Source organism: Somniosus microcephalus, chromosome 1 (genome assembly GCF_052327205.1).
Source record: "Somniosus microcephalus isolate GS21.2 chromosome 1, FLI_Smic_1.0, whole genome shotgun sequence".
In the NCBI taxonomy this organism is placed as follows: domain Eukaryota; kingdom Metazoa; phylum Chordata; class Chondrichthyes; order Squaliformes; family Somniosidae; genus Somniosus; species Somniosus microcephalus.
Window position 1 is genome coordinate 258,409,999 of NC_140987.1, and position 26,742 is coordinate 258,436,740.

Here is a 26,742-nt window from a genome sequence, read left to right on the forward strand (position 1 = left end):
GCAGCTAATTCATCCACCTTATTACGAATGCTCCTCGCATTAAGACACAAAGCCTTCAGGCTTTTTTTTTTAAACACTTAGTCCTTTTAGAATTATTATTTACTGTGGCCCTGTTTGATTTACACACTTGCTTTCTCTGCTTCCCACTTTTGCTTTTCTCCTTCCTGACTTTTGCTTCTATCCTTGCTTCCCTTTCCTCTGTCTCCCTGCACAGGTTCCCAACCCTCCCCAACAGCACTAGCAAACACTCTCCCTAGGACATCGGTCCCGATCCAGCCCAGGTGCAAACCGTCCAGTTTGTGCAGGTCCCACCTCCCCCAGAACCGGTTCCAATGTCCCAGGAATTTGAATCCCTCCCCCTTGCACCATTCCTCTAGCCACGTATTCATCTGAAATATCCTTCTATTTCTACTCTGACTAGCACGTGGCATTGGTAGCAATCCTGAGATTACTACCTTTTTGAGGTCCTATTTTTTAATTTACCTCCTATCTCCCTATATTCAGCTTTTAGGACCTCATCCTGTTTTTTATCTATATCGTTGGTACCTATATGCACCACGACAGCTGGCTGTTCACCCTCCCCCTCCAGAATGCCCTGCAGCCGCTCCGAGACATCCTTGACCCTTGCACCAGGGAGGTAACATACCATCCTGGAGTCTCATTTGCGGCCGCAGAAATGCCTATCTATTCCCCTTACAATAGAATCCCCTATCACTATAGCTCTCCTGCTCTTTCTCCCCCCCCCCCCCCCCCCCACCGTCCTGTGCAGCAGAACCACCCATGGTGCCAAGAAGTTGGCTACTGCTGCCTTCCCCCAATAAGCCATATCCCCCAACAATATCCAAAGTGGTATATCTGTTAGAGAGGGGGATGGCCACAGGGGACCCCTGCACTACCTGCCTGCGCCTACTACACTGCCTGGCGGTCACTCATTCCCTTCCTGCCTGTGCAGCCTTTACCTGCGGTGTGACCAACTCCCTAAACGTGCTATCCACGATGTCCTCAGCATCACGAATGCTCCAGTATGTATCCATTCGCAGCTCCAGCGCCGCAATGCGGTCTGTCAGTAGCTGCAGCTGGATACACTTCCTGCACACATGGTCATCAGGGACACAGGAAGTGTCCCTGATTTCCCACATAGCGCAGGAGGAGCATGCCACGGGGCCGAGCTGTGCTGCCATGACTTACCCTTTAATTATTTTAAATTAAATCAAATCATTACCACTAATTACACTACAATTAAATGATATACTCAAGGGCCCTTGTTTACTAGCACTCCCTGCTACACAACAGAGACCCTAGAAACGATAAACCACAAAAATGAAGTTTGGAAAAAAGTGAGAGCGAAATACAAACAAATCACTTACCTGCTTTCTGGTGACGTCACACTTCGATTACTTTTTACTTCTCTCTCCCCCCGCTCTTTAAATCCTCGGTCTCTGTGCTCAGTCTCCACCCAGGGCCGCTCTCGCTGTTGCCGCCGGTGAGTCTGGGCCGCGCTCTCTCTCCCCACTCCCTGGAGCTGGTTACTGATGTCAATGGAACATCTCCTTCTGGAATGGGAGGTCCCAAAGTGGAGGATCAACACAATGAAGGGAATGAAGGTTAATTCTAAGAATGGTCTTGATCAGATGGGCATTTTTTAATACAGGTAGACTATCCTTTATCCGAAAACCTCGGGACCAGCCGTGTTTCGGTTTTCGGAAAATTTCGGATTTCGGAAGGTGGGTCGGCGGGGGGGTCGGCAGGGGTCGGGGTCGGCGGGGGTCCGCGGGGGGGTCCGCAGTCGTGGCTTGTCCATCGCTGCTAGCCTGGAATGCAATGAAGTTCCGCATTTCCACCAACAGGTCTGCTCAGCGTAAGTCGGCGGGGGTCCGCGGGGGGGTCGGGTCGGCGGGGGGGTCCGCGGGGGGCCGTGCGCATGACTTACGCTGACCCTCTGCTCAGCGTAAGTCGTGCGCCACTCTGGTCATGTTGTGCGCACGACTTACGCTGACCGAAAAAACCTTCGGTTTTTAGAGGGTTTCGGTTTTCGGAAGTTCGGATAAAGGGTAGTCTACCTGTACCAATTTCAGACTAACTAGAAGGGGGACATGAAATGGCTTTATATTGCCAATGTTACCTCTGCACACTCCTTTTTTCTTTAAAGTTTAACCAGTGGAGTTGTGGGAAATGTCACATAATTGAAGATGAAGGATTATATCGAAACCAAATTTCCATTGTCTTAAGATTTTTCTGTCTCTCTCTCTCTTTGCCACTCAATTTTAGCAAGGATTTAAAGGATTTCAGATTCTGTCAGTTCGTCAAGATGACACCGTGAAATTTAAATACAATGAGCAGGAGTATGAGCTATGCCATGGTTCAGTGGTAATTGCTGCCATCACCAGCTGTACAAACACCAGCAATCCATCTGTAATGTTAGGAGCAGGTATGTTACCTACTGCAGCACTCTGCTACCTATCTACATAAGCCTGAATTTGGGGGGGGTTTTGTGTTGAATTCCAATTGTGAACATTTTGGCAGGGTACTGGTAGATTTCCTGTGTCATTGTAAGTTAGATGATACGCCATTTTGTAACAAAGGAGCGTTGTACCATGTATTGTGCGTTGTACATACGCACAATGTATCATTCTGCTCAGGAGCAGTTGTGTTTAACTTGGCCTGCCCTGTCCCTTTTAAGGCCACAGAAAGTCTAAATTGCTGTAAATAAGACAATCTGAGATCGATTCGAGCTCAATTTCCGTTGTTGAGAGAAGTTTGGAGGTGCTTGTAAATTCTTGGCTCCAGGTCAGAAGAGACTAGCGTGCAGTGACTTCTGTCTGTATATCTCATCCTCCTGTCCATCCAAGTGATACTGGTCAGGTAATTTCAGTGATACAATCTTGAATGAATTGTGGTCAAGCTCACAAATGGAGATAACTTATTTTGTTGGTGTCTGACCAGTTCTATTTCATGTGTTCTAAATATAACTTGTTTGTTGGGATACTGTATTTTAGTTCCAGGGCACTGTGCCACGTAGTGGTAGGTGGAAAATTTGCATTCTATCATGTTTCACAAGCTAAGTTATCAATCTCGGCTATTGGGAAGTGCTGAACAGAACGCAGGTAGTTTCTCACAAAGGTACAGGAAATCAGATGGGCACACACACATGCGCTACTAGAGACCTTGGATCAGGCCACTTGTCCCACCCTCATGACCACAATTGTTTGGATGCATGGAGCTCAGAGTCCAATTTACCTTTCTTTCCTCGCTAACGTATTTCACAGTTCCCTGTAATAGAAGTCAAAAGCAAAATACTGCGGATGCTGGAAATCTGAAATAAAAACAGGAAATGCTGGAAATACTCAGCAGGTCAGGCAGCATCTGTGGAGAGAGAAACAAGAGTTGACGTTTCAGGTCGATGAGCTTTCATCAGAACGGACAAATCTTACAGATGTAACAGGTTTTAAGCAAGTACATGGGCAGGGAAGGTGGGGGGAGGGGAGGAAGGAACGAAATGGAAGGTCTGTGATGAGGTGGAAGGCAGGCGAGATTAAATGACAAAAGGGATGATGGGGCAAGGCCAATGGGGGTGGTAATGGGACAAGTAAAGAAACAAAAGATGGGTCTAGAGGAGGTGTAAATGGCAACAGCAGAACCATTACCAGCACCTGTTGTCTGAAGAAATAGGAGTAGTGGTTATGATCTGAAATTGTTGAACTGTAATACAAGTGTCTATTTGATGGATTGATTTTAATTCATTGCAAATCAAATGGCATTGATGTCTTCATACAGAATCACATTGAGCTGTATAAACTTAGATCAGCTGATGTAGTATGTACAGGTACATAGTTACTTGGATACACATACAAAACTTAATTGCTTCCTTGAAGCAACTCAGTTGCTTCCTGTCCCTGCACTACTGCAAGATGATAGAGATGTTTTTGTGCTCTATTTTGGTAACTTGCTAGTATTATCAGACATGCTTGCCAGTGAAAATACTTTGCAGTTGAAGAAAACCAAAAAGTCTTGAGAAACATTCTAGACCAGCTATTAGTCTGATTTTTTGCTAAAAAGCTGTGTGTTGATTCAGGAATACTTAACACATATTCCTAGCATACTTGTGATGTTTTTCCAAGCTGCAGTTGTCTGATTTCTACTGCTGCACAGGACACCTGCTGCTAAGGCGCTCGTATCTCATGTGTTGGAAATGTAGAGTTCTTCACTCTTGTTATATAGAAGTAATTCATGTTTCATTTATGGATCTGATTCATCTTTTGGATGTGTGTTTACTGCACAGATCTTAACAAGATGTATCAAATCATCCACTAGTGAGAAGTATTTGTGCTGGATCAGAATTCAAGTTGTGCATTTTTCTAAAGCATTTGCTTAACCCTTTGCTAAGTGCAGTGGCATTTCTGCAACAAAATAAAAGATTTTTCTAACTGTGCTTTATAATACTATTCAGCATTAGAAATTGGTAGGTTAGCGTGCCAATTATTTGTCTTATTAAGCTTTCCCAGCTAAATTAAATGTTTACTTGACAAAGCCATCCTGTGCCCTTTTCATTTGACGGTGACCATTTATTCAATCAATGAGTTGAACCTTCCTTCATGCAGTATGCACAACAATAAATCTTAACATCATACAGTAGAATCTTACAACACAGAAGGAGGCCATTCGACCCGTCACGTCTGTGCTGATTCTTTGAAAGAGCTGTCCAATTTGGTCCCACACCTCGGCTTTTTCCCCATAACTCTACAAGTTAGTCCTCTTCAAGTGCATGTCTAATTGCCTTTTAAAAGTTCCTATGGAATCTGATTCCACCACGTTACAGATCTTAACAACCCTCTGTGTGGAGAAATTTCTCCTCATTTCCCCATTGCTTCTTTTTGCCAATTAATTTAAATCTATGACCTCTGGTTACAGACCCATTTGCCAGCGGAAATAGTTTCTCCCTACTTGTTCTATCGAAACCGCTCATAGTTTTGAATACGTCTGGTAATACAAAAAATGTCTCCATTGAGAAGATGGCTAGTATAAGAAATGCTGAGAAACCACCTTGTACCTTGCTATCGCAGTGCTTCATTCAGGAAGCATATTTGATATATTTTTTCTTCTATATTTTACAGGGATGTTGGCAAAGAAAGCAGTAGAAGCTGGCCTCCGTGTTAAACCCTACATCAAAACCAGCTTATCTCCAGGAAGTGGTGTAGTTACCTACTACTTAAAGGAGAGTGGAGTCATGCCCTATCTCGCCGAGCTAGGGTAAGTCCAGAATTCTTCCGTGGTTTATGTTGGCTGTCTTGGTCCGTACTGGGATTCTGTACAGAGACTGATCTTCTCATTAGTACTGTATACAATTTAGTCATTTCTCAACTTTCTTTAACACTTGTTTAGAATTCTTTAGTAGGTTATATTTAAAAAAAAAAATCCCACTGCAGTTCAGATCCCTGTAGCAAGCTTATTTTGATATGTCTGTTGGAAGGTTGGTTCAAACTGTCTTAAAATCTGTAGGCTTGCGAGGAGGAACTAAGCTAACTAAGCAAACACAGTGAGATTTGTTTAGTTAAATGCATTGCAGACTACCGTTTTGAATCTGCTTCCAGTTATGAAAATCCAAACAAATCTTGGCAACCAATGAAGATGTATGTTAAGTGGCTGGATCTGTTGGTTGGGTTGAGTTTAAGAAGGTAGTTGAACTGTCTGGAGAATGCACAGGAAAGTATAAAGTAGGCCAGGTAACATCTATAAGTCAGAAAGCACTTTGGGAAAGCCTGAGATTGTGAAAGGCACTATTTAAATGCAAGTTCAACGCAAGCTGCCATGTTTACTTTTATATTGGTACAGGCAGGCAGAGTAGGACTTTCAGATTTCTAACTATTTGTGATTTAATTTTTTTTTGTATTCTGTAGGTTTGATGTTGTTGGCTATGGGTGCATGACATGCATTGGTAACAGTGGTCCTCTCCCAGAGCCTGTAGTGGAAGCCATTACTAAGGTAACGTGCTATGAATATCCCAGAAGAGTTCTTTCTTGATCGTGTATGTTTTATTGTGGAGTCGCTCAAAATGTAGAGCCGAGATGATATTTATTACCTGTGACTCCATTTGTGCTCTCAAAGTACTGACGCGTTATGATCCTTTGAAGGAAGTGCTACTTAAAGCGCAGTGATTAGACAGCAAGTTTGAATTTCTTCTGAGATCTACTATTCCAGAAGAAAAATTAACTTACAACCATTTTTCAGGGAGTTGAAAATCTAGCAAGAAGACTTGGCCATGATCAGTGTACTTATTCCAATGAACAGGTTGAATTAAAAAGTATAATGCTTGCCAGCATCGCTTGCACAGACATTTTAAATTATGTAATCCTTGTTTGTTCAGAGTGACCTTGTCGCAGTTGGAGTATTGTCTGGGAACAGAAACTTTGAAGGTCGTGTACATCCCCACACACGGGCGAATTACTTAGCTTCCCCGCCATTGGTTATTGCATATGCCATAGCTGGGAGTATAAGGATCAACTTTGAAGAGGAGCCATTGGGTAAGCTGCTTCTCAGTGTATCTGAACCATGAACTGCTAAAGAAGGATTTCCACAGCAAATAAAAACAAGACTACGGTTTACTTTTAGTTTATTCTGAGGGTTGGTTAAATATTTTGGTAGACCTGCAAGTTTCTGTTCTATGCGGCAGTAGGAAATCTGTTCACGGCAGCTTGAAGACTTTGTAGGTTCCATTGTTACGGTTTTTCTCTTTGTTTTTATGTTTTTCAAAATCTTCAAGTATTAAGGTCTTTATGTCCTTGCAATTGATTTTGAGCCTGGAGGTTTTGAGAAAGGAAATGGATGTATACTGCAGGAACAGTGGTGTCAGCAGGTTGGCATTTGTTGTGCTGTGTAAATTTGTGTCCAGGATTCCCCTACTTATGAGTTCCTCTTCTCATAAAGCAGGTGGAGAAGAAAGAATCAGATACAGGAAACTTTCGTTTAACCGGAGGTTAAATGTCCGGAAAGCTCTATCTACCGGCAAAATTCAGGAGCCGTTTCCTATAAGTTTTTTTACTTCTCGTTGCTTTTTTTTCCAGTCAGACTCTGCAAGGTCTAGCTGAAGCTGTTGCTTAGCTACAGACGCTTTTAAGCTGCGGCCGACTGTTTTGAAGCTGTTGCTAAGCAACAGGGTTTGTTGATTCACATGGAGCTCAAAAGCTCCGTATGTTTTAACATTAGCGCTGGTTTCTACGGCAGTTTTGATGGTACGGCACCAGCTCGGTCCCGTCAGTGCTGGATACCAGAAAGTTTCCTGTATCAAGTTACCCGTTGGGATGCTCGGCACTTCCAGCGATTTGGTAAATCAACACTGAGTCCTGAGAGCATGGATTGGAAAATGATGTGTGCCGCCACTAGTCGTAAATCCTGTGTGTTATTTAGAGACCTAAAAAAAGAAAGATTTGCATTTGTATAGCACCTTTCACAACCTCAGGACGTCACAAAACACTACAGCCAATGAAGTACTCGTGAAGTGTAGTAACTGTAGGAAACGCGGCAGCCAATGTGTGCACAGCAAGCTCCCACAAACAACAAGGTGATAATGACCAGATAATCTGTTTTAGTGAAGTTGGTTGAGGGAGAAATATTGGCCTAGAACACTGGGGACAACTCACCTGCTCTTCTTCAAAATAGTGTCATGGAATCTTTTACATCCTCTTGAGAGAGCAGACCGGGCCTCAGTTTACCGTCCCATCCGAGAGATGGTACCTCCCACAGTGCAGCGCACCCTCAGTACTGTATTGAAGTGTCACCGACTCAGAGGCGAGAGTGCTACCCACTGAGCCATGGCTGACACAGCAACAGCAGCACTTTAATGGAGATGGTAAATTACTAGTAATTTAGACATTTATAAACATTGATGAAAAGTAAAAATCAAATTTGCACATAAATAAATTGGAATATTTTATAAATACTCAAGTGCTGTATGGTTATAACCAAGTAGTTTTTTTTAATTCATTGATGGGATGTGGGCGTCGCTGGCTAGGCCTGCATTTAGTGCCCATCCCTAATTGCCCTCGAGGATGGTGGTGAGCTGCCTTCTTGAACCGCTGCAGTCCATATGGTGTAGGTACACCCACAATGCTGTTAGGAAGGGAGTTCCAGGATTTTGGCCCAGCGACAGTGAAGGAACGGCGATACAGGTCCAAGTCAGGATGGTGTGTGGCTTGGAGGGGAACTTGTAGGTGGTGATGTTCCCATGCGTCTGCTGCCCTTGTCCTTCTAAGTGGTAGAGGTCGCGGGTTTGGAAGGTGCTGTTGAAGGAGCTTTGGCGAGATGCTGCAGTGCATCTTGTAGATGGTACACACTGCAGCCACAGTGCGCCGGTGGTGGAGGGAGTGAATGTTGAAGGTGGTGGATGGAGTGCCAATCAAGCGGACTGCTTTATCCTGAATGGTGTCGAGCTTCTTGAGTGTTGTTGGAGCTGCACTCATCCAGGCAAGTGGAGAGTATTCCATCACACTCCTGACTTGTGCCTTGTAGATGGTGGAAAGGCTTTGGGGAGTCAGGAGGTGAGACACTCGCCGCAGAATTCCCAGCCTCTGGCCTGCTCTTGTAGCCACAGTATTTATATGGCTGGTCCAGTTCAGTTTCTGATCAATGGTAACCCCCAGGATGTTGATAGTGGGGGATTCAGCGATGGTAATGCCATTGAATGTCAAGGGGAGATGGTTAGAGTCTCGCTTGTTGGAGATAGTCATTGCCTGGCACTTGTGTGGTGCGAATGTGATTAACTTCCTCCTCCAGGGTGTTGCATAATGCAGTACAGTTTTGTATTTACAGCTCTTTTCCATTACAGGTGTTACAGCGGAAGGAAAGGAAATCTTTCTGAGAGATATTTGGCCAACCAGGGAAGATCTGCAAGAAATTGAGAGGAAATTTGTTATTCCTGGCATGTTTAAGGAAGTTTATGAGAAGATTGAGGTAAACTAGCTGGACTTTACCCAGGAAATTCAAAGTTTTGGTAGTTTAACCTGTTGCAACAGTGTCTGATTGACTAATACTTAATTCTAATAAATATTTTTAACCAATATTTAAATATGACATTAAACCACCGTCGAAATTTGATCTCTCAATATCACTGATCCTTCAGTGGATTAGAGGTTCAGAAGTTACAGATGCGAAGCACAGTGTTACTTTTTTAATTTATATTTTCTCAGAAAGGAAATGAATGCTGGAATTCTTTGAATGCTCCTGGTGACAAACTCTACACTTGGAATCCCAAGTCAACATATATCAAGTCTCCACCATTTTTTGAAAACTTGGTATGTACTCATAGTGGCGTTTTCAATATCTAGGGTCACAGCCCCATCCCCCAGGGGAAAAGATTCCAATATTCCCTGATTTAATCTATCTGTAATATTTAGAGTAATAATCCTCATAGTGTGCTAGAGATTGAGAGGAATTCCATGTGCTTGGCACACAAACTGCAGTGATGGGCACTCTAATGAAAGGAAAAGACTTTCATTTAAAAAGCGCCTTTCATGACCTCAGGACGTCCCAAAGCACTTCACAGCCAATGAAGTGCTTCTGAAGTTGCAATGTAGGAAACATGGCAGCCAATTTGCGCACAGCCAGGTCCTACAAACAGCAATGTGGTAATGACCAGATGATCTGTTTTAGTGATGTTGGTTGAGGGATAAATATTGGCCAGGACACCAGGGAGAACTCCCCTGCTCTTCTTCGAAATAGTGCCGTGAGATCGTTTACGTCCACTTGAGAGAACAGACGGGACCTCGGTTTAATGTCTCAGCCGAAAGATGTCACCTCCGACAGTGCTGCACTCCCTCAGTACTGCACTGGGGGTGGCAGCCTAGATTTCTGTGCTCAAGTCTCTGGAGTGGGACTGGAACCCATGACCTTCAAGAAGCAAGAGTGCTACCAACTGAACCACGGCTGACACTATAATGGTTATGGGATGGTTGAGCTTTTTCCTTCCTGCAGCATTTGCCTGCCAGCTTTGAACACTTCTCTGGCTTGTGTTTGTACTTGACTCTGAACAGTAAAAGTTACCCATGGCTTCTTTACAAGCCACAGTTTTCATGTACTGTAAATTTGATGAAAAACAAAGCAAATGAACATCGTTTGTGGATGTCTCTGACTGGTCATTCACCTCTGATGTTTGTGGGATCTTTCTTTGTAAAATGGTTGAACTGCTTGTCCACATAAGGCACTACAATTTAAAATAATTCAGTGTGTGTCAAGTACTTTGATGTTTTATGTTTTAAGGCACTAGATAATTACCAGACCTTTTATTTCTTTGAGTTAGGTGATTTCAGGCAGGACAGCAGTGGTGTGATTTTAGGAAGCACTTCTTCACACAAAGGGTAGTGGAAATCTGGAACTCTATCCCCAAAAAGCTGTTGAGGCTGGAGATCAATGTAATTTTCAAAACTGAGCTTGATAGATTTTTGTTAAGCAATGGTATCAAGGGTTATGGAACCAAGGCGGGTTCTAATTGAATGGCGGAACAGGCTCGAGGGGCTGAATGGCTTCCTCCTGTTCCTATGTTCTTAGTAGGCCTCGGTGTCCCCAGACTGGGGAAGAATTTGCCAGAGTTCCTGTTACGTCCGTGTAATAAGAAAAGGACTGCAGAGAACGGTACAACAGGTGTTTACTCAACGTGGTTCAAACTGCAACTGAAACAACAGATTACTACTCGGCGTTATATACAGGTGTGGTCACTGCCGGTACTACAGTATACATGAGCTGTAGAAAATAGTTCCCCCCTTAAAGGTACATACATTACAATTCCTCCCCTTTTAGATTAACAGTACCATAACACTCATTTAACAATTAAATATCAAACTAATTACAATTAACACTTTTAACATGCAACATTAGCTGAAAATAGTCTATTTATAAATTCAGTCTTTGGGGAGGCTTCCTGATCCTTTCTGGATAGCGCCTTTCCCGAGTGTCTTGCTCTTGGCGCGGAGGCGATTCTGGCCCCCTGTCGTCGGTTGGTTCATCAGCTTCCAATGCTATTGTTTCTGGGGTAGATGCTACCTGTACGTCTGGTTCATCACCAGGTACGTATGGGCGAGGCATGGGGTTGACTCGTTCCTGTGACTCTAGGATCTGGTCAGCATGGCGTCTCACGATGCTCTCCCCAACGTCCACTGTGTACATTAGTGGCCCCTGCCGTGTGCATGTCGTTCCTGGTTGCCATTTCTCTGTTCGGTAGTCGCGGGCCAAGACTGGTTGCCCTACATTGAAGCTCCTTGTCAGCTTCTCATTGATGTGCTGGAATTGCTTACTCTCAACATCTCTTCGTACATTTGGTCTGAGCAAATCCAGACGAGATCTCAACCTTCAGTTAAAGAACATCGTGGCCGGGGCCTAGTTGGTGACTGCATGTGTCGCATTTCTGTAGGCTAACAGGAAATTGTCCACCTTATGCTGCAGTGGAATGTCGTCATCGCACATGGCCTTTACTGCTTTTTTAAAGGTTTGTACGAACCTCTCAGCCAATCCATTTGTGGTTGGATGATACGGGGCGGATGTGTAATGCCTTACCCCATTCCTTTTCATAAATCTTCGAAACTCTTCGGACACAAACTGTGGTCCGTTATCAGAGCAAATCTGCTCTGGCAAGCCGTTCCTGGCAAAAATGGTCCGTAGGACTGCAATAGTTTTCTCCGTGGTGGTGGAGGACATTTTGATCACCTCAGGCCATTTCGAGTGCGCATCCACTGCTATTAAAAACATTGAGTCCATGAATGGACCAGCAAAATCAATATGCGCCCGTTGCCATGGAGATGAGGGCCACTCCCATGGGTGTAGAGGGGCATGTGGTGGTGCATTTTGGACCTTCTGGCATCCTGAGCAACTCTTTGTCAGGTCCTTGATTTGCTGATCGATCCCCGGCCACCACACATAAGCCCTAGCAAGGCTTTTCATTTTCACCCCTCCCAGATGACCTTCGTGAAGCTCATTGAGCACTCTCTCCCTTAACTTGGGTGGAATTACCACTTGGGATCCACACATCAAGGTCCCCTGGCATACTGACAGCTGTTCTCTTCTGGATGAGAATGCTGGCAACAGTGAGTCGCCATGTGCTGGCCATCCCTTCACCGTCAAATCATATACCCGAGACAGTGTCGGGTCATTTCGGGTCTCCTTCTCTATACCAGCGTTAGTTACTGGCAAGCATTCAATTATAGTCGAATGAAATATTTCGACAGGATCCACTGCTGGTGCTTCCTCCGCAGTAGGCAGTGGCAGGCGTGATAGCCCATCAGCGTTTCCATGCTGTTTCGTGCCCTTATACTCGATTTCATATTGGTGCGCCCCTAGAAAAAGGGACCATCTTTGTAGCCATTGCGCAGTCATCACCGGAACGCCCTTCTTTGGATTAAAGATGGAGACAAGTGGTTGGTGGTCAGTCAGCAAGGTGAACTTCTGCCCGTGCAGATAGTGATTGAACTTTTTCACTCCCCACACTAGGCTGAGGGCCTCCCTGTCAATCTGGGCGTAGTTACGCTCGGCTGAGGTTAGTGACCGAGACGCAAAGGCTACTGGCCTCTCTGAGCCGTCCGGGAATTTGTGCGACAGCACCGCTCCAATGCCATAGGGTGATGCATCACACGCCAACCGAATTGGTAGTACTGGGTTGAAATGAGCCAACACCTCTTTTGATGTGATCAATGCTTTGCTCTTCTGGAAAGCTCGTTTGCATTCGTCACTCCACTTCCATGGTACCCCCTTTTGCAGTAGGGTGTTCAGTGGGTGTAGTACGGTAGACAAATTCGGCAAGAACTTATGGTAGTAGTTCACCAGCCCAAGGAGCGACCTCAGTTGTGACACATTTTCCGGTGCTGGAGCCTTGACTACTGCCTCAATCTTTTCAGGGGACTTATGTAACCCCTCTTCATCAATAACGTGGCCACAATACGAGATCTGCTTCTGGAAAAACTCGCATTTGTGGCGATTAGCTCGGAGCCCATATTCCTTCAATCTAGTGAGCACCTGCTCCAGGTTGGCGAGGTGATCACTGTCATTTTCGCCCGTGACCAGGATGTCATCCAAATAACACTGAGTCCCTGGAATCCCTTGCAGGACTTGTTCCATTGCCCTTTGCCAAACAGCCGGAGCTGATGCTACCCCGAACACCAGCCGGTTGTATTGTAGAGACCTTTGAGTGTTGATCGTGAGGTACTGTTTCGAGGCTTCTTCTACCTCCATTTGCAGGTACGCCTGGGCCAGATCAATCTTAGTGAAGCGTTTCCCTCCAGATAGCGAGGCGAAAATATCTTCAATCCGCGGAAGCGGATATTGTACAGTGTGAAGGACTGGGTTCACTGTCACCTTGAAGTCCCCACAGATGCGAACCTTCTTTGGTTCCCCAGGCGTATTACTCAACGACCTCTTCATTACAGGAACGATGGGTGTAGCCCACTCGCTCCAGTCCACTTTGGACAGTACTCCTGAACGTTCTAAACCTTCCAGCTCTGCTTCGACGGCTGGGCGGATCGCATAAGGTCTGGCCTTATTTTTTAAAAAAATTAAAAAAAACTTTTTGGGCTTGCATTTTCCTCTTTTGATCGTCGCTGTTATGCCTTTTAGTGTTCCGAGTCCCTGCTAGAACACTTCTTTTGCGTCAGTTAGCATTTTTGACAGTCGTCCAGGTGTGACGTCGTCATCCTTTTTGGCATCTACAGTCAGTGCTTGTATGGAATGCCAATCTAGCTGTATCTTCCGGATCCATTCACATCCTAGTAGTGGTGGTCCTCCATCTGGCAATACATATAGGTCCATTTTTGGTGTTTCCTTGCCGTTATATATAACGTTCACCCTTATTTTTCCTTTGGGGTAGACTTTTTGCCCCGTGTACGTCTTCAAGACAATCTTTGTATCTCTCAAAGGTATATGTGAGAATAGCCGCTTGTAGTCCCTTCGGTTTATGACTGTTAGGGCTGATCCTGTGTCCAATTCCATTTTCACTTGGACTCCTGCTATCTTGAGCGTGACCCAGATAGTTTGGTGATCCTCCGTTTTGATCACATTATGTAGTTTCAGACAACCCAGCTCCTTGCTTCCGGAGTCTGAACTACTCTCCGTCACCTTATGTACCTTCTTGTACTTCTCCTGTGGAGATTTCTTGCTGCTGGTTTTCTTTCCCGACCTGCAGACTCTTGCTATGTGTCCTACTTTTCCACACTGTCTGCACACTTTGTCCTTGAACCAGCAATCATTATGGTCGTGTGTTGTTCTGCCGCAGCGATAGCACTTCACTGTTCCGTATGACATTTCATTTGTGCCATATTCTTGCGGTCTCCGTTGTATTTCTGCAGCGCCCCGTGCTGCTGCTTCGTGTGATACTGCAATGCTGAAAGCCTTGTCCAGCGTAAGATCCTTTTCTGATAGAAGCCGTTTCTGGGTTCCTTCACTTTGAAGCCCACACACAAACTTGTCCCTTAAAGTATCTGCTAGTCCCGTTCCAAACTGGCAGTGTTTCGATAGCTTGCGCAGTTCCGTTAAATACTCAGCATTACTTTCATCTTTATGCTGGTTCCTTTTGTGAAACTTAAATCTTTCTGCTATCAGCAGCGGTGTGGGGTTTAAGTGGTCCTGTAGGATTGCCACTATGTTTTCAAAATCCTTTTCTACTGGCTTCTCTGGGGTTACTAGGTTTCGTAGTAAGCCATACGTTTTTGCACCCATTGAATTCAACAATACCAGCGCTTTCTTGTCATCTGGCACTTCATTCGCCTTGCAGTATACTTCTATGCGTTCGACATATGTCGTCCAATCTTCGACTTCATTGTCGAACGCTGTGATACTGCCACTCTTTGGCATTTTTGGGTGTGGTTAGACTGGCTTAAAATGGCGTCTCCCGCGCTTTCCTTTCTTCCCCGCTGCGGCTTGAAATGGCGTCTCCCGCGCTGCTGCCAACGCCGCTCTCGGCGGTCCTCGTGGCAAATGGTGACGTCCTGTGGGTTTCGTGCGCTACTCCTGCGCTGCTGCCAATGCCGCTCTCTGTGGTCCTCGTGGCAATGGCAGCGCCTCGCGTTTTCCTGTGCGCCTCTCTCCCCCGTTGACGCTGCTCGGCCCTTGACCACCGGCTGCGCTCTGTTCTCTCTCGCCTCTCTCCTCCGTTGACACTGCTCGGCCTTTTTCTGTGCCGCTTGGTCGGGCTCTAGCCCGTTGCTGTCCGGGAAGGGTCTGCGCAGTACCTGTTGCCAGCCCGTTTCGCTGGACCACCATGACTGGAAAGCCAAGCCTGGCTCTCGACAGCCTCCCCTGCGATGCTCAAATCTCCGCTGGATGACTGGGCGGTTGCCCGTGGTCAATGCCCGTGCTTCTGGACTCGACCTTCTTCCACTGTTCTCCAGGAGTGAATCCCTGGGAGGTGATGCAGAGTTGCAGGTAGGTTCGAACTTGCTCATCGCCACTGTTACGTCCGTGTAATAAGAAGAAAAGGACTGCAGAGAACGGTACAACAGGTGTTTACTCAACGTGGTTCAAACTGCAACTGAAACAACAGATTACTACTCAGTGTTATATACAGGTGTGGTCACTGCCGGTACTACAGCATACATGAGCTGTAGAAAATAGTTCCCCCCCCTTAAAGGTACATTACAGTTCCCACTTCTGCTTGTTATCCAGTTGCCCCTGTTGGAAGACTTAATGTGTGGATGCCAAATGAGGACTTGCCTCAGAGTGCCCAGATCATCATCTTCTCCTCCCCCCCCCCCCCCCCCCCCAATACCCTGGGTTGACTCACGTGCTTGCTGTTCAGCTTGATTTCCTGACCTCTGCGCTCCTCCAATTCTGGCCTCTTGCACATCCCTGATTTTCTTCGCTCCACCATTGGTGGCCGTGCTTTCAGCTGCCTAGGTCCTAAGCAGTGGAATTCCCTCCCTAATCTCTCCTACTCGCTCATCTCTTTTTTAAGACGCTCCTTAAAACCTATCTCTTTGACCAAGCTTTTGGTCACTTGTCCTAATATCTCCTTATGTGGCTCGGTGTCAAATTTTGTTTGATAAATTGCTCCCTTGAAGCTCTTTGGGATGTTTTGCTACGTTAAAGGTGCTACATAAATGCAGGTTGCTATTGTTGATGCTTAAAGAACAGTCATTTGGATGAGGGAGCAAAGGCTGCTGATCATTGAGCCCACCTTAGATACTTTCAGGGCAGGATTGTAATGGGAGGACATCAGACATGGGAGTGGATTCAACTTTATTATAACAAGCAATACTAGATGTCTTAATTCAAAGTTCAGCAGATGTACAAGTTGAGCTTCACTCTTGTATTTTAATATCCTTGAACCCTTAAATTTTTCAGCACCAGCTATGTGGTATCTCTATGAAGTAGGAAGAAGTGAATGGATTATCTGTTTGTAACCATCACCAGTCAGTCTGCAGGGTGATTAATGCATGATACATTACAAGTAGATTTTTTTTTTTTAAACTGATGTCGTTCTTTTTAATTTTGTCCAGACTGTAGATCTTCAATCTCCTAAATCTATCATCGATGCCTACGTCCTTTTGAACCTGGGTGATTCAGTGACAACTGATCATATCTCTCCGGCAGGAAATATTGCAAGAAACAGCCCAGCTGCACGATATTTAACCGATCGAGGGTGAGCACGAGTCTTAAGTTTTTTTAAAAATATCTATATTTACACTGTGTCCTGCTGCAAATTCACTGCAAGTGGTTTATAATGGAACACTGATATCTAGCTTGTGGTTTGTGATTGTAGTTATTGATTTTTAAACTTCTTTTCAGAAAAGCTAAAGCTTCTTTATCTAAAGTACAGTTTTGGTCTCCTTACCTAAGGAAGGATATACTTGCCTTAGAGGGGGTGCAACAAAGGTTCACTAGACTGATTCCTGGAATTAGAGGGTTGTCCTATGAGGAGAGCTTGAGTAGAATGGGTCTATATTCTCTAGAGTTTAGAAGAATGAGAGGTGGTCTCATTGAAATGTATAAAATTCTTAGAGGGCTTGACAGGGTAGATGCTGAGAGGCTATATATCCTGATTGGTGAGCCTATAACTAGAGGTCATTTCAACCCCTTATCCTGAGACTATTTAGGACTGAGATGAGGAGAAATCTCCTCATTCAGAGGATTGGGTATCTTTGGAATTCTCTATCCCAGAGGGCTGTGGATGCTCAGTCAATGAGTGTATTCAAGGCTGAGATCGATAGATTTTTGGGTACTAAGGAAATCAATGGATATGGGGATAGGGCTGGAAAGTGGAGTTGAAGTAGAAGATTAGCTATGATCATCTTGAATGGCAGAGCAGGCTCGAGAGGCTGTATGGCCTTCTGCTCCTATTTCTTATGTTCTACCTGTACTTTTTTAATGGATAGATTTGAATGTAACCCCACTATTTAAGAAAGGAGGGAGAAAGAAAATGGGGAACTATAGACCAGTTAGGGAAAATGCTAGATTCTATTATTAAGGACATGGTAACAGGGCAATTAGAAAGTAATAATAGGATTGGGCAGAGTCAACATGGATGAAAGGGAAATCCTGTTTGACAAATCTGTTAGAGTTTTTTGAGGTTGTAACTATCAGGATAGATGAGGGGGGACCAGTGGATGTAGTGTATTTGGGTTTTCAGAAGGCATTCGATAAGGTGCCACACAAGAGGTTATTAAACAAAATTAGTGCTCATGGGATTGGGGGTAATATACTAGCATGGGTTGAGGATTGGTTAGCGGACAGAAAACAGAGTAGGAATAAACCGGTCATTTTCGGGTTGGCAGGCTGTAACTAGTGGGGTACCACAAGGATCAGTGCTTGGGCCTCAGCTATTTACAGTCTATATCAATGATTTGGATGAGGGCACCAAATGTAATATACAAATTTGCTGATGATACAAAGCTGGGTGGGAATGTAAGTTGTGAGGAGAATGCAGAGAGGCTGCAAGGGGATATAGACAGGTTAAGCAGCAAATGGAATATAATGTGGAGAATTGTGAAATTATCCACTTTGGTAGGAAAAATAGAATATCAGTGTATTTTTTAAATGGTGAGATTTGGAAATGTTGGTGTTCAGAGGGACCTGGGTGTCCTTGTACACGAATCGCTGAAAGTTAATATACAGGTAGAGCAAGCAATTAGGAAAGCAAATGGTATGTTGGCCTTTATTACAAAAGGATTTGAGTGTAAGAGTAAAGATGTCTTACTGCAATTATATAGGGCCTTGGTGTGACCACACCTGGAGTATTGTGTATAGTTTTGGTCTCCTTACCTAAGAAAGGATATACTTGCCATAGAGGGCGTGCAACGAAGGTTCACCAGACTGATTCCTGGGATGGGGGTTTGTCCTATGAGGAGAGATTGAGTAGACTAGGCTTATATTTTCTAGACTTTAGAAGAATGAGAGGTGATCTCATTGAAACATACAAAATTCTTACAGGGCTTGTTAGGGTAGATGCAGGAAGGATGTTTACCCTGGCTGGGGAGCCTAGAACCAGGTGTCACAGTCTCAGAATAAGAGGCTGGCCATTTAGGACTGAGATGAGAAAGTTCTTCACTCAGAGGGTGAATCTTTGGAATTCTCGACCCCAGAGGGCTGTGGATGCTCAGTTGTTGAGTATATTCAAGGCAGAGATCGATAGATTTTTGGATATTAAGGGAATCAAGAGATATGGAGATCAGGCAGGAAAGTGGAGTTGAGGTCGAAGATCAGTCCTGATCATATTGAATGGCGGAGTAGGCTCGAGGGGCCGAATGGCCGACTCCTGCTCCTATTTCTTATGTTCTTTTGTTCTTCCAAATATCTGTTCAAAATGACAGAGGGCACTGTTTTGTGATTTTCCTAGAAAAATGGATGCAGTTGTGGAATATGATCCCCAAACCACTGATAACAGTCTTGGAGAATACTGTAATCCCTTACTTAGACATCATAAGCCAGTGTCTCTAATTATAAATTAACAGAATTGCAGAATGGAAACTGCAAAATACTGATTAAAAAATCCTGGAATCCGTATAATAAAAAAGCAAGAATTGACTTACTAATTTATTGTAAATCAGCCTGAACCTTACATGATGCTGACAACAATTTGCATTTATGTGGCACCTTCAACATAGAAAATGTGCCAAGGTACTTCACAGAATGTGTAAGGGGAGGAAATGGACCCCGAGTCAAAGAAAGGAATATTAGGAGAGGTGAGCAAAAGCTTGGTTAAAGAGTTGAATTTTAAAGAGGGGAGAGGGGCCAGGGAGGTTTGGAAGAGAATCCCAGAACGTGAGGCCTAAGCAGCTGAAAGCACGGCTGTTGGTGGAGGGGGGATTTACAAAAGATTGGAATCAAATTTGTGCGGAAGGAAGTTAGAGATAGGGAGGGGCAAGGTCGTGCAGGAGTTTAAACATGATGAGAATTTTAAATTTGAGGTATTGTGGGACCGGGAACCTATGTAGGTCAATGAGGACAGAAGTGATGAGAGCGCGGTACTTGGTGCGGGATAGGAGAGAGCGGTACTTGGTGCGGGATAGGAGAGAGCAGTACTTGGTGCGGGATAGGAGAGAGCAGTACTTGGTGCGGGATAGGAGAGAGCGGTACTTGGTGCGGGATAGGAGAGAGCGGTACTTGGTGCGGGATAGGAGAGAGCGGTACTTGGTGCGGGATAGGAGAGAGCAGTACTTGGTGCGGGATAGGAGAGAGCGGTACTTGGTGCGGGATAGGAGAGAGCAGTACTTGGTGCGGGATAGGAGAGAGCGGTACTTGGTGCGGGATAGGAGAGAGCGGTACTTGGTGCGGGATAGGAGAGAGCGGTACTTGGTGCGGGATAGGAGAGAGCGGTACTTGGTGCGGGATAGGAGAGAGCGGTACTTGGTGCGGGATAGGAGAGAGCGGTACTTGGTGCGGGATAGGAGAGAGCGGTACGTGGTGCGGGATAGGAGAGAGCGGTACTTGGTGCAGGATAGGAGAGAGCGGTACTTGGTGCGGGATAGGAGAGAGCGGTACTTGGTGCGGGATGGGAGAGAGCGGTACTTGGTGCGGGATGGGAGAGAGCGGTACTTGGTGCGGGATAGGAGAGAGCGGTACTTGGTGCGGGATAGGAGAGAGCGGTACTTGGTGCGGGATAGGAGAGAGCGGTACTTGGTGCGGGATAGGAGAGAGCGGTACTTGGTGCGGGATAGGAGAGAGCGGTACTTGGTGCGGGATGGGAGAGAGCGGTACTTGGTGCGGGATGGGAGAGAGCGGTACTTGGTGCGGGATAGGAGAGAGCGGTACTTGGTGCGGGATGGGAGAGAGCGGTACTTGGTGCGGGATGGGAGAGAGCGGTACTTGGTGCGGGATAGGAGAGAGCGGTACTTGGTGCGGGATGGGAGAGAGCGGTACTTGGTGCGGGATAGGAGAGAGCGGTACTTGGTGCGGGATAGGAGAGAGCGGTACTTGGTGCGGGATGGGAGAGAGCGGTACTTGGTGCGGGATGGGAGAGAGCGGTACTTGGTGCGGGATGGGAGAGAGCGGTACTTGGTGCGGGATGGGAGAGAGCGGTACTTGGTGCGGGATGGGAGAGAGCGGTACTTGGTGCGGGATAGGAGAGAGCGGTACTTGGTGCGGGATGGGAGAGAGCGGTACTTGGTGCGGGATAGGAGAGAGCGGTACTTGGTGCGGGATAGGAGAGAGCGGTACTTGGTGCGGGATAGGAGAGAGCGGTACTTGGTGCGGGATAGGAGAGAGCGGTACTTGGTGCGGGATAGCATACAGGCAGTAGAGTTTTGGATAAGCCGAAACTTATGAAAGATGGGACGCTGGCCAGGAGAGTCAAGCCTGGAGATGGCAAGAAACCAGTTTCTGTGTAACATTCTATGATTCTTTGAATAAGGTTGCGTTCATGAGTGAATGAACATTCTGGAGGGAGATGCGGTGAGGGGCAGGTGGTTGATTCAGCGGCAGAGTCCAGGAGGGTTGCAGTGGGCCTTGGGAAAGAAAGAGGAGAACGACGAATAGAATAGTAAAATCTGGAGGGGAAAAATAGTCCTGATTGGCTACAAAACAAAGACTATCCACATAAGACAGAGTTTCAAAATTCTTGAAGTAAAGACTGAGGCTTGCAACTTAATTACTATCACTTATGGTTATTGCATCAGAATTAAGTGTTTGAGTTAGTAGCTTGTAGTAGGAATAGTATACTGGTGCCGGAGTTAACCAGTGTTGGAGTTGGTACCTATAGGTTCAGAGAAAGCTGAGAACTGGGCTGATTTTATAAAACATCTGGTATATCGCTGACTTAAAAGCAATATTGCTGCAGAATGGCTAAGTGGGACTAAACATGACTGCTCTTTTTCAAAGAGAAGAGGCACGACGGGCCGAGTTGGCCTCCTTCTGTGCTGTAAGTTTCTCCTGATTCTCAGATTTTTGGTATTATTTGAAATGTTTCAAATGCCAGATGATTTGGTTTGAGGGGTTTGGGGTGGGGAGAATGAAGAGAGAAACAGTGGGGATGGAGAAAAGTTGAGAGGAAATGTTAGGAACACCTTGTACTAGTTACGCACCTGTGACGGTAATTTTGAAAAACATGCTCGCATTGACCCTTTATATTTTGTTTAATTTCCTTTTTAGTTTAACTCCTCGACAGTTCAATTCCTATGGATCCCGTAGAGGTAATGATGCAGTAATGGCAAGGGGGACATTTGCAAACATCCGGTTGTTCAATAAATTCCTTAACAAGCAAGGACCGCAGACTATTCACTTCCCCAGTGCCGAAACAGTAAGTGAGAAATCAAATGATTCATATCGTCAAGCCACAGAGTTGCTGTGTATTGAGCCCCAATGAGCTGTCACACTCTAGAATATGAGACTATCCTGTGGCCTTCTACATATTGAATTCCTGTTTTCAGCCATGCTCTTTGAAATGTTGAGCAGAGGCGTTCAATTCGTTATTAAACATGAAAGTAAACAGACTATTACCTTGGTAATGATTGGCGATGGCTGTTCTCATTAAATGGTCCATCAGTGATTCTTTTGAGCCCTTCTGTCCTTGAGCAAACAGTGTACTGTGCAGCTTTTGCATTTGAGCAGTGAAAAGGGGACCTGAAGAATGCATTTCATCATATGCTGCCCCGTACTGATGTGGTATGTATTCAAAAAGAAAGCGACTTCTCCCCTTGGCACACTGTCACTCCATCCCGAATTCTGATCAGGGCACATGTGAATAAATCTAAGTGTCAGCTGTGGCTCAGTGGGTAGCACTCTCGCCTCTGAGTCAGAAGGTTGTGGGTTGAAGTCCCACTCCAGTGACTTGAGCACAAAAATACAGGCTGACACTCCCAGTGCAGTACTGAGAGTGCTGCACTATCAGAGGTGCCATCTTTCTGATGAGACGTTAAACTGAGGCCCCGTCTACCCTCTCAGGTGGACGTGAAAGATCCCAAGGCACTATTCTAAGAAGAGGAGGGGTCCTGGCCACTATTTATCCCTCAACCAACATCACAAAAAAAACACTTCAAAAGCACTTCATTGGCTGTAAAGCGCTTTGGGATGTCCTGAGGTCGTGAAAGGCGCTATATAAATGCAAGTCTTTTTTTTCTTCTTTTTATTCAGTAACTGTAAAAATATTTAAGTTAAACTCCAGCTGAGAATATATTGAATTGAATATAATTTATTCCAGTACTAAGCCTCAGCTTTAAAAAAGTTCTAAACTGCATGTTTTTTTCCACTGATGGCAGCTCGATGTGTACGATGCCGCAGAACGCTATCAACGGCAAGCTCATCCTCTAATTATTTTGGCCGGTAAGGAATACGGATCGGGCAGTTCAAGAGACTGGGCTGCCAAGGGTCCCTACTTGCAGGTGAGATGTTTGCACAGGGCAGAATATGTACCATCCCTGATCGCAGCTGTTACTAAAGAATAACTAACTGGTAGTAATATAACTGAATCATAGAATGATACAGCACAGGAGGCCAATCGGCCCATTGTGCCTATGCCGGCTCTTTGAAAGAGCTATCCAATTAGTCCCGTTCCCCTGCTCTTTCCCCATAGCCCAGCAAATGTTTCTTTTTCAAGTATCTATCCAATTCCCTTTCGAAAGTTACTATTGAATCTGCTTCCACCGCCCTTTCAGGCAGTGCATTCCAGATCATCATAACTCGCTGCGTAAAGTTTTTCCCTCATGTCACCCCTGCTTCTTTTGCCAATTACCTTAAATGTATTTCCTCTGGTTACTGACCCTTCTGCCACTAGAAACCGTTTCTCTGGCAGCTGTTTTTTTTTAATATAAAGTTCCCTCTTTTTTTCAGGCTATTTGTCCTCCAACCCCATTCTCCAGGTTTCTGGGTGTCGGAGTGGTGTTATAGGGGGAGTTGGAGGGGGAGAGTTAGGGTGGTGCTGGAGTGACAGACTTGGGCCCTCGGATTCCACAATGGTAGACTTTTTGATCTGTAGTTTCCCAGAATGGCAGAGGAGACAAAAGGGTAACAATTTTGATCACATTTCTGTTTCACCTATGATGGACTTCATTTCACATCTCCTGCCAGTAGGGCTCCCAAATTTGAATCAGTCTTCTGGTAAAAACTTTGTGCAGTTTTAAATATTTCCCTGCATGCTGTCGTCCAACAAAACTCATCCCAAAAAATGTATGGAAACATTGCAGTTGTGAGGTGTTTGCTAAATAGCAGCTATAGTCACAAACCGTGATTGAACTGCAAAAGAACTAACAGACCTACTCCTTGAGCCAGTGCGTTTGATCCACCTTGCCTTGTGCAGGCAAGCTCATGCTTGCTTTGCACCCCTTCATCTTCTAAATCTTGGAGTTCCACTATGTACGCATGCACACAGTGCGCAAGCCAGACTGTTCAGGACGCAGAGTAATACTTCTGTCAATCTGAGGAATCTATTTGGATAATTATAATGGCAGGGTCAATCTGCAGCGGATTCTGGGGTTAAAAACAGAAAGTGCTGGAAAACACTCAGCAGGTCAGGCAGCATTCGTGGAGTGTCTTCTTGAAGTCTATCACTATCCTCCTCATTGTTCACTATACTTCCAAGTTTTGTGTCATCTGCAAATTTTGAAATTGTACTCTGTACTCCCAAGTCCAAGTCAATATATATCAAGAAAAGCAGTGGTCCTAGTACCGACCCCTGGGGAACACCATTGTATACCTTCCTCCGAAAACCAACCGTTCACCACAACCGTTTCCTGTCACTTAGCCAATTTCGTATCCATGCTGCCACTGTCCCTTTTATTCCATGGGCTTCAACTTTGCTGGTAAGCTTATTATGTGACAATGTATCAAACGCCTTTTGGAAGTCTATATACACGTCAACCGCACTGTTTTCTCATCAAAAAACTCAAATCAAGTTAGTTAAACACGATTTGCTTTTAACAAATCCGTACTGGCTTTCCTTAATTAATCCACACTTGTCCAAGTGACTGTTAACTTTGTCCCTGATTATCATTTCCAAAAGCTTCCCCACCAACGAGGTTAAACTGACTGGCCTGTAGTTGCTTGGTTTATCCTTACACCCTTTTTTGAACAAGGGTGTAACATTTGCAATTCTCCAGTCCTCTGGCACCACCCCCGTATCTAAGAAAGATTGGAAGATTATGGCGAGTACCTCCGCGATTTCCTCCTTAACCTCCCTCAGTATCCAGTGATGTTGGTTGAGGGATAAATATTGACCAGGACACCGGGGAGAACCCCCCAGTGCTTCTTCAAAATAGTGGCCATGGGATGTTTTACGTCCACGTCAGAGGGCAGATGGTGCCTCGGTTTAACATCTTATCTGAAAAACAGCACCTCCGACAATGCAGCACTCCCTCAGTACTGCACTGGAGCGTCTGCCTAGTTCTTTTTTGACAATCTATTTTCAAAATTAGTCTAGACAAATGTTTGTGTGACGTATCTCAATTTTTTGAACAAGTCAACCAGTGAGAGCGGGAACAGGAAGGAGATACTGAAATAAAGAAGTTAGTAAGTGTCATACTCGGGTGTATACAGTGACCCAATTTTGCTCTTTTTATCTGATATCTACAGCATAGGCTCAGTCATTGGGTATATTCGAAGCAGAAGTTGATAGATTTCTGACTAGTAAGGGCATCAAGGGATATGGCGATAGGGCCGGTGAATGGAGTTGAGGCAGAAGATCAGCCATGATCTCATTGAATGGCGGAGCAGGCTCGAAGGGCCGAATGGCCTACTCCTGCTCCTATTTCTTATGTTCTTATGAGAGAGAAACAGTGTTAACGTTTCAGGTGGATGAGCTTTCATCAGAACTGGCAAATGTTAGAGGTTTTAAGTAAGTACAGAGGCAGGGAAAGGGCGGGAGGAAAGAAAAAAGGGAGGCCTGTGATATGGTGGATGGCAGGAGTGATTAAATGACAAAATGGATGATGGTGCAAGGCAAAAGGGAATGGGACAAGTAAAGTAAAAGCTATGTCTAGAGGAGCTGTAAATGGCAACAGCAGAACCATTGCCAGAACCTGCAGTCCGAAAAAATGGGAACAGTGGTTAATTTGACACCGAGCCACAGAAGGAGATATTAAGACAAGTGGTAGGTTTTAAGGAGCGTCTGAAAGGAGGAAAGAGAGGCAGAGAGTTTTAGGGAGCGAATTCCAGGGCTTAGGGCCTAGGGAGCTGAAGGCATGGCTGCCAGTGGTGGAGCGACTAAAAGAGGCAGAATTGGAGGAGCGCAGAGATCTTGGCTGGTTATAGGATTGGAGGAGGTTAGAGATAGGGAGGGGCGAGGTCATGGAGGGATTTGAAAACAAAGATAATTTTAAAACGGGAGAATAACCTGCGCAGTTTGAACTTTGAGCATCGAGGCTCGGCAGCAAAAGGTCAGCGGCTGCTGCAAATCCTAATTCGCAATGAGTGGCACATAGGCTTGTCCTCAGCTGAGTTCCATTCTCTCTTCCAGCAATTTCCTTCTGGCAGCTCCAGGCAAAATATGTAGGTGGACAAATTTGGGAGCAGCTGACCACACTGTTTTATAGCACAGTTTGGCCAGAAAGGTCACAGTGACAACATTTTGCATTAGAAGGAATAAAATGACGCTTCTCATGGGCTGATGTGGATTACATTTTTGTTCCTGACGCATCATAATATCATCTATGGTACAGTTGACTATTTTGAAAAGATCCTGGAATAGAAGTGGCTCAAATTGGGACAAATTATTGCACATTATTTTACACCAAGAAAAAGAATGTTATACAAATAAATGACTTCACTATTTAAATGGCTGCAAAAATCTGGTGAGATCATGTTTGGATATTGTGATACTGTCATTTTTAAAGTGGTAGATGATCCCATTTTGTCTTCCACCCCCAAACACAATACAACATGTTGGAAGAGGGAAGATTGGAGTTAAAGCAGGTTTAAGAACATAAGAAATAGGAGCAGGAGTTGGCCCTTTGAGCCTGCTCCGCCATTCAGTAAGGTCATGGCTGATTTTTGATCTCAACTCCACTTTCCCGCCTGATCCCCATAACCCTTGATTCCCTTAGAGTCCAAAAATCTAATCAGAACGTAAGATATTGGAGCAGGAATAGGCCAAATAAATTTATTCTCCTAGTAAATGACGAGTGAACTTCTTAAAGCTGGGCAGACACTTTATTATTTTGGTACAGGCTGATGGATTTCACACCACCACACAGAAACTGGATTAAAATATGGCCTAGAGTTTCTGCTATGTGCAATTCACCCAAAATCTGCCAAACCAGTGTAAAAGATCAAGGAATTTTAAGCACAAGTTAGGTCCAGCATAAATCCGAGATTCTGCGATCTTTTGCGCTGGTGTAAAAAACATCACGCTGG

General features: G+C 45.0%; 1 protein-coding gene across 3 annotated transcripts in view; it reads left to right on the forward strand.

Moving 5' to 3' along the window:
• aco1 (aconitase 1, soluble) overlaps positions 1-26,742 on the forward strand; it is a 91,334-nt gene that overhangs the window by 61,735 nt on the left and 2,857 nt on the right. For 2 of the 3 annotated variants that reach the window (XM_085992752.1, XM_085992759.1), the window contains exons 11-19: positions 2,269-2,428; positions 5,112-5,247; positions 5,895-5,979; positions 6,362-6,518; positions 8,819-8,943; positions 9,180-9,284; positions 16,464-16,606; positions 21,550-21,697; positions 22,656-22,778. In XM_085992752.1, the coding sequence (XP_085848878.1) occupies positions 2,269-2,428; positions 5,112-5,247; positions 5,895-5,979; positions 6,362-6,518; positions 8,819-8,943; positions 9,180-9,284; positions 16,464-16,606; positions 21,550-21,697; positions 22,656-22,778 (1,182 nt within the window). Of the gene's footprint in view, positions 1-2,268; positions 2,429-5,111; positions 5,248-5,894; positions 5,980-6,361; positions 6,519-8,818; positions 8,944-9,179; positions 9,285-16,463; positions 16,607-21,549; positions 21,698-22,341; positions 22,501-22,655; positions 22,779-26,742 lie in introns of those variants that run through there. The other variant, XR_015078996.1, reaches the window with a different exon arrangement.